This window comes from Natrix helvetica, assembly GCF_964273705.1.
Source record: "Natrix helvetica genome assembly, chromosome: 2".
In the NCBI taxonomy this organism is placed as follows: domain Eukaryota; kingdom Metazoa; phylum Chordata; class Lepidosauria; order Squamata; family Natricidae; genus Natrix; species Natrix helvetica.
In genome coordinates, this window is record NC_138552.1 from 265,753,122 (window position 1) to 265,761,723 (window position 8,602).

General features: G+C 39.9%; 1 protein-coding gene across 2 annotated transcripts in view; it reads right to left on the minus strand.

The window, feature by feature from the left end:
- Positions 1-8,265, minus strand: part of MTMR9 (myotubularin related protein 9) — a 28,484-nt gene extending 20,219 nt beyond the window's left edge. The window contains exons 1-4 of one of the 2 annotated variants that reach the window (XM_081943784.1): positions 8,134-8,265; positions 6,570-6,929; positions 1,538-1,646; positions 1,202-1,327 (exon numbers count right to left, since the gene is read on the minus strand). In XM_081943784.1, coding sequence (XP_081799910.1) covers positions 1,202-1,327; positions 1,538-1,646; positions 6,570-6,754 — 420 coding nt within the window. In that variant the 5' untranslated portion in view covers positions 6,755-6,929; positions 8,134-8,265. Of the gene's footprint in view, positions 1-1,201; positions 1,328-1,537; positions 1,647-6,569; positions 6,930-7,698; positions 8,098-8,133 lie in introns of those variants that run through there. The other variant, XM_081943783.1, reaches the window with a different exon arrangement.
- Between the last annotated feature and the right edge of the window lie 337 nt (positions 8,266-8,602).

Below are 8,602 nucleotides of genomic sequence, written 5' to 3' on the forward strand. Positions count from 1 at the left end.
GAACATTGTACATTCGAGTACAGTGATATTATACAATAATAACTAAAGATTATTAATGCTCTGATGAAAACCTAAGCTTTTAAGGATTAAAAGAGGTTATATCAATATTATCTATAATTTTTGAAATATTAATGCCGATAAGCATGAAGTTGCTTCAATGTTACATCGGCACATGACTGTAGCACTGATAAACAACTGCAAAATGCAGTTATTATAGTGCCTGGAGGCCGTGATGGTCTGGATTGGTGAACAGGCTTCCGCTAAACCCTGTCAAGACTGAGCGGCTTTGGGGGCCTACCGGTACTAGGACCATGCCATTTTTGGTGCTGTATGGGGTGCATTCAGACCTGGTATGCAATCTGGGGGCAATCTCCTAGATTTAAAAGTAAGTGACTGTTGTGGTTAGGAAAAAACTATGTACAGCTTTGTGCTATGCACCACTTGCATCCATTCCTGGATTGCCAGGCTCTGATCACAGAATGTCACTTCCACATTGAACTATTCATACCCTTGTCATTTCCAGATTGAACTATTACAGTGCTTTCATTGAATAGTATTGTTAAACCAGTTGTTGAAGAAGCAACAACTGGTTCAGAAGGCAGTGATACAGGCAGTTATGTATGCTCTCCAAAGAATACATATTATACCTCCGCTCTGTGAGCTGCATTGGCTGCCAGTCTGCTTCCAAGTCCAATTTAAGATGCTTGTTTTAACCTTTAAAGCCTTCCTAACATTAGTCTAAGTTATCTGGGGGACCCATCTCTCCCCAATTACATTAGTCTATCCCATTAGATTTGGCAGAGAAAGTATGCTGCAGGTATCATCAGCTAGAGACCTATATTTGATGGGCCCCAGGAGATGGGCCTTGTTTGCTGGAGCATACATCCTATGGAACATTCTTCCTCCCTAAGTCAGATTAGCCCCACTCGTTATCATGTCAAAAGTCCTTTAAGACCTAATGATGTCACCAGCCCTCGGGGTCTCAGAGAACTGGAGTCATTCTTAGATGGCTCCACTGTGGTTGCTCTTGTATATTTTAATTTTTTATAGTGTTTTCATTTAAAACAATGACTCTATAATTTTTATAGAGACTCTTTTTATACATTGGTTGTTTTTATTGATCATTGTATACTGCCGAGAGTCACTTCTGTAAGATGGGTGGGAGTAAAAATGTGGTAAAGAAATAAAAACAAAAACTTACAACTGAATTCAGAAGTTCAAATTCACTTTCAGGCAAGAATGAATGCCAGCCATCTTCAATTACTTCAAACATAGGGCGATAAAAGAAAGGATACATGAGTGTTATGGAATCCAAGGTAGACAGTGCCTACAAGAAGGAGAAAATGCACACAGTGTTACAATGGGCTACTTGCCTCATACAATAGGCTGCCTTTAAATACTCTATAAAGATTTGGAGAGAGTGAGGGTAATGAGTGAGAGTACAATGACAGTTCCCCAGCCTCATCTTCCACATGAATCTCTACAGAACAGAACCAGAGTTTTGCTGGGTTCTTCTAATTTCTATAAATAACTTTACCTCAATGGAGCTAGCGATGTTCAAAGATTCCTCCATGCCAGGAATGTCAAGCTGGATAATTCGTAGGTCTTTGCATTTGATGATGATGGTCCCCAAGAAGCCAATAAAACTGCAGTGATATAAAAATATGAATACTGAAGAGTTAAGAATATAATACAACGGCCTTCGAACTGTAGATACCTACATAGCCTTCAAATGAACAAAAGTTGAAGTCTATCCTACTTTAGCCATTAAAACACTCAAGCACTGCTAGTTGAAAAACATTAATGGGAGAATATAGTACTATAAATGAGATGCTCCTTAGCTGTTCTGACTTTAAATCAAGGAGAAAGCAAGATGTCAAAAGGTTTCGACTTCATATTAGCTTAGATTGGTGAGAGTTGATCACTTAGGACAGTGGAGCTCAACTTTCATTGAGGGAACCACCGTTATTATGGAGAATCAAACATACAGGATCAGACAGAAAAAGTTTTCATGCTGAGATAATGCTAAATTAGCCTGGACCAGTAGATTAGCATCAGTAGATGGTCAGCTATGGATCTAAGGATTATATTATGTGCTGTCACACACCAACAATTCCTTTCTTTCTCAAATGCAAAGATTTTCAAAACTTTTTCAGAATGTTACATAAATGTACCACCCCTCAGTTTCTCAAGAGGGAATGCATCACCTTTCTTCGCCCATGTAACAAAGGCAAGTCACGAGGATATAGCTGCAGAAGGATTGCCTTTCCTGCTTGCTCCATGACATATGAACATTTTATTATTATTTACTGAGTAGGCATCTAGCGCTCACTAAGAGGCAGCATACGTTTTTATAGCCTGGTTCAAAAATCTTTTAACAGTGCAACTGCAAAGGCCACACTGAAATGGCAGGAGACTTAGATTTTGATTCCCATGTGGCAATGAAGCAAATTGTGAAATCCAAAACTACACAAAAATTCAGCCAACCCTACCTCACTGGAGTGTTGCTCCAAACTCAAAGAGATGGGAGAAACATATTAAAATACAATTTCCAGATAAGTAATTCTTTATAGCAGAAAATTGCTAGTAAATAATTCCAGTAGTGCTAAAACCTCAAGGCCAATCGTGGGAAGATCAGAAGGAATTCATGTAAGCCCCCATCCTTCTTTCTTAAGACATGGTCAAATAAGAAGAGAGGAGGGTTGAAATTTGACATTTTTACTAGCAACTATAATTCAGGTTTCTTTTAGCTCTTTTTTATCGTAATTTTTGTAGGAAAATAATTAACCAACTAAGGGGCTAGGGTTCTTTTTTAAAAAAAAACATGAATGACGAAGCAAATAGCAAAAACTATAATTTTTCCAATGAAATTGGATAGAGCAGGAGAATGGGGGAAACACTGCTTTTCTTCACAATCGAAGGGAAAAGAAAACAAGAAGAAAAAATTAAATGAATGTCTTGCATGTATACTTGTATGAGAATATTGTAAACCAGAGTTTTTAACAAAACAAAAAAGAGAAGAAGTTCAGATAGCCACCCAACACTGACACACAGAGATGTCAGTTCATTTCTCCCATACTGCAATTTTAAAAGGGACAAAGGGTAATCAGAATGCCTTCCAAACTACCTTTCAAAAGCGCATCATAATTAATTTCAGAGTTAACCATAATGACAGCTACTCTAATGTAGATGCCATAGCAAACTGTGGCTAAAATAATCAGGAGATAAACTGCACATGAATGAGACCAGACAAGGCTACAAACCACATTCCCAACTCTTCTGCATTATAGCGAAATGTGATAACTTTACTTGGCTGCTGTGTGCCTACAGTGACAGAGATCTCTGAAAGAAGCACTTTTTGCTAAATGGAGATGTGGGTGACAGACATCCTCTGTTGTGGCACCCTGTCACTGCAGTGCTGTCCTCCTGAAATCAGGCTGGTGTCAACACTGTCAGCCATTCTGCATCAGATAAATATACTTTAAAAGAGCAATAAAAACCCTGGGTGGGTAACCAGGAATATGATAAAGCAATACTGGTTTGTTCAGTCTTAAATATGTTGTTTTATTGAGACCGTCTTATAGGAATAAAAATGCGGGGTTTTATTTTTCTCATTTTTAAAGAAATACCGAGTCACAAATATTTCCAGATTGTTCTGTTCTTTATCAGGACAACCTATCTTCATGGAAATATATGGCTTATTATGCTCCCTTTGAGTCTGAATAACGCAAAGCATATTTTTTGGAATTGTAGCAACTCACTGGTGCTGCTAAGTCTGTGTTGTTATTCTAACAGTTATTCTTCTTCAAGAAAACTGCATAATATCAGAGCATCAAGGAGAAAGGTATGAGAGGACAAAGCAGGTTAATTGTCCCATTTTTAAGCTTGAATATAGCCCCAAGTTGCTTGTCTTTTAGTGTTGAAGAAAGCAGTAGAAATAGATCTCAATTTACCACCGGTTGCTTAGCGACTAAAGTTATGATGGATCCACAAACCCCCAAAGCTACTTACAATCCGATTTCAAAATTACAACAGCTGCACTCCTCTGCAGTTATGTAATTGCATTTCAGGTGCTTGGCAACTAGGCTCACCTTTATGATTATTTGCAGCATCCCACAGTCACATAACCACAAGGTTTGATTATTTTTTGCCGATTTCCAGAGTTAACTTCTGGTTTCCAACAGAAAGTAGCCATTACGTGAAGTGGATTCACTTAATGACCTCAACATTCACTTAACAATAACTGACAAAATATCATAAAGTCACACGGTGATCCACTTAACAACCAGGATATATGACTAAAATTCCCAGCTCAATTACAATCGTAAGTCGGGAATAGTGTATGAAAAACTGACATGAATAAAATGGCAGTTTTGTGGGTTATATCTCTCTACAAGCCCTTTAAAATAAAAGCAGTTTTGAAAACTCATTAGTCAATAGCCTCTCCCTTGATTTCTTGGAGGTGGAAAAGGTAAACCTCTCAAAGTCTAAACAACTGAGTCCAATGCTTTTCCCAAAATATGACGCATTCCATCCTTTAATCTAAAAAAACCAAAAATGAACATTTATTTCACAATTATCTAAAACAGCTTTCCCTGATGTGGTACTCTGCAGATGTGTGGGTCCACTATAAGTGTCATTCCCCCCCCCCAAAAAAAATTCCCAACAACCATGGTATTGAGAAATAGCAAGGTAATGCAACTAAGCTGACTTAATAAAAGATTTGGATGCATTTCTGCAAGGTGATTAATCTAGAGCAGTGTTTTCAAACTTGGCAACTAAAAGATATGTGGACTTCAACTCCCGGAATTCCCAGAACATCTTAAAGTAGACAATTTTGAAAAGCATTGATTTATATCATTTCTAGAAACTGATTGATGACTCAGCTGAATATTCAGAGACATACACTTGGTAACATCATCAGTGCTAGATTGGGTAATGAAACATCTGCAAGAAAATAAGCTCAGAGAGCACCAAGGAACCTCTCATTTCAACTCTGAGCTAAAATATTCTCTTTTATTGGTATAGTTAGTAGATCTCTGAATATTTCTTGGGTAATAGAGGGAAATAAATATTGAACAAGCTCAATTTACAAGCTTCTTGAAAGCCTTCTGCACAAATCAAGATGCTGGGCCAGAAATTTAACAGTTCTTAATTTTAGATTCTAAGAAGTTGCAAAAGCAGAGAACAAGGGAAGAAACTACACTACCTTACAAGTGATGTTTTCAGACAGGATCAATCCAGATGATTCAAACAGAAGACTAAGTCCTCAATAACTATTTAATGGGTGGTCTGAAAACAAAGGATGAAGTCTTTTCTGACTGAAAAATGCAAAATATAGGAAAAGCTTCCACTAATGATTTTCAGTTAAGCAGCTTCTATTTAGTGCATTTATTAAAGCTGCAAATGACAAGCTCTGGTGATGTTCCCTCTTATTTCTTCTATAAGGAGGCGTGCCTTTTTAAGAAACTGTCTTCTAAAACAGCCATCATTTGAAAACAAAGTGTTCCTTGTTTCAAGATTTCTCTTTCGGCAATATGCAAAATTAATTTCATTTAAAATTCTCATAAGAATAAATATTTTAAATGTTTAAAAATAGAAAGTATATATTTTAGATGAATTTTATGTAATAATTCATTTTAAACATCCATACTGTCCCCTTCAACTTAGAAAAAGTATTCAACAATATAAGTCCAAGCCAATGGAAAAATCATGCAACAAAATACATTTAGCCTTCAAATAACAATAAGCTAAGAAGCAGCAAGGTTCACAAATTAAATTTATTTTATGCCACTTATATTCCATCTTTCTATTCTGGTGAGAACTGAAAACAATGAAGGCAATAAAAGCAATTAAAAAAATGTCTGGATCAACGAGAAGCAAAATCTAGTCCTGAAAAGACTGTACTATCAGCACCTGTTAAGCATCCAGAAAGAGCATATTTCAGAATCAGGCTGCCAGTATAATACAGAATAAGCCTCTCCTCATCCTTGGGTATGCAATCTTCCACATCAACTGATAGTATTTAAGAAAAACTTCAAGTGAAGATATGACACATTAATAAATAAAATTCATATTAACAGAACACACATGGTTACCCATCTCGCAATGGTACGAGGGGGCTCATAACAAGCAATAAAAGCATAGATAAAACAAACCCACCTTTCCCCTCTCAGCCCACATGAGGGAAGGAATGGGAAGATGTATTATCTCATATTTGGTCCCAACAGGCTAAGGGCCTATGCTCAACATCCTGAACAATGCTTGGAAGCTGATAAGGGAATTATACAGGTTGCTTAATAACTGCGGTGCTGGTATAATTATACTAGTACACAGATGTAACTAACTCTACATCTGGAGAAACGGTAAAATACAGTATCGATACTTCATTTTAATGAAGGAATGGCAAATCATGGCACTCCTATCTAGCTAGGATTTAATTATATTTACTATCCTTAATCCAGGCCATTCCTGCATCCAGCATCTGCAAAAGTTTACCACAGAAGAGGTATTGTATGATATCATTGCTCCTCTCCCTCCCCCCACTTCATGAGCTAAAATATCCTCACCGTTTTTCAATTGAATCAATATTGGAATGCAAAAGCCAAAGTTCCTCGACGTTGTCCTGCCGTCGCGAAGAGAAGATGAGGTGGTGTCCCGTTAAGCACAGGGTCCCCTCCACTGCTGGATAGAAAGGGCGGTGAAGGACTACATTGTCAGCCCGTGGTGTCTTGATCAGCTCAGCAAACTCCATAGTGCCTTTAGATCCAGCACAATTGTCCTTTCAGGCAAGCCAATCCCAATCCAATGGCCAGGTGCAGTCTCAACTTCTCGACAGCTTCCACAAGCAGTTATAACTCTCAAGATAACAGTACTAGCTGAGAGTTAACCATCCGGCAGAGATCATCATAGCAAGATCCAAATTCTTTCTGGATGGGGGAAGAAAACAACACAGCAACCATAAATCATTCCTAGCTTTCACAAGGGGAGGTATTTAAAAGAACATGAATGCTCATCAAAGAAGGGGCAGGTATGGTAAAGCTTTAGGAAAGGATCAAACTATGACCTAAAAAGCCCCAGGGGTAGAAAAGTTGGGGTAAGACTGGAGAGATGTCACAATCCAAGGAGGCACTGAAGCATGATTCTGGATGTCACAATTGCAGGGTTTTTTTTCAACTTGAAAGAAAGACTCAGGTGTAAAGCAGGTAAGGAGATTAAACCAGTAAGATAACAAGGAGGACCTAAAGGACCGTAGAAAAACTTTTCCATGCTATGGTATTTCAAGAAAAACCAACCCAGTTTGCTAGGCTAGAATATTAAACCCCAGAAGCAAATGGGTAGTGTAAGAATCCCATTTCAGGATTACTGGGCGGGCGGGGGGGGGGGGGAGTAAAGCATTAGAACATTTCAACTACATGCAAAAGGAAGTAATGACTTCCTATTCTACTATTCTCAAGAAAAACGGGGTGAGAAGAGGGGTGAGAAAAGGACATCAGCTTCCCTTTCTTAAAGAGAATCACAAGAAGCCATTACAACACTACTCAGTGAATTAGCATCCCACCACCACCACCACCAAATCACGAAGAGGAAGGTGGAACTCCTAGGGGTGGGGATGTTTTTGGGGTGGCTTGAGACCCTTACCTTGCACAGGACAGGCGGGGCTGGGGGGGGGGGGGAGAAGCTTAATTAAATACCCACCCTTGGGAGCCAGAGCGAGGCATCCGATCACAGCGGGCTGGGAAGGGATTTCAGAGACTGAAAAGAGGCAGCGGGCGCAGTTAGGGATAACCGGGAAGCTCTTTTTAAAAGAGGCGGTGGGCGAGTACGGCGAAGGGCTCCTCCTTCCGCGACCCCACTCCCATCCCAGCGCAGCCTTTTCTTCGCCCCGCTTCCCGGTCTCCCCGCAGATTCTGCCGACAGGAAACGCTTCCAATCTGTACCCCGGATATGGAGGAGGAGGAGGAGGGGGGGGAAACAACCACATAGGCACCACACTGGGGCTACCACGACGGGGAGGCGGGGCAATCTGTGCCCAGTCCAAACCCCTGGCCCACGTGACAAGCTCCCCTGGCCAATCCGACTCCTCCCGGTGAAAATTCCTTTGCCAGCCGGTTCTTTTGCTTTTGCCCTTACCGGAAGCGTCCACTTCGGAAAAGCGCCGACTGGAAACGCGTTCCAATACGCCCAATGTTATTTATAGTATTATTTCTTCGACTCGCACAATCCCCGTCTATCTATTTTTTTTTCTGTATGAATCTATTCTTTTCCGCTTGAAATCATCTACTTCAATATCACGGTCGCCTTCCCACAGTCAACAGCGATGAAAAATATGGCATCATACATTAGAGCAGGGCAGGGGTCTCCAATCTTGGCAATCTTAAACCTGGTGGACTTCAACGCCCAGAATTCCCCTGGCTGGGGAATTCTGGGAGTTGAAGACCACCAGGCTTAAAGTTACCAAGGCTGGAGACCCCTGTTCTAGACCAAAAACTCAGGGAATAGGATTCATGGGACACGAGAAGACAGTTCCTAAATGAAGAACCCGTTAGGCTGGGGCAACATGCTGCTGGGGCATTCTGCGATTTGAAGTCCACACCTCTTC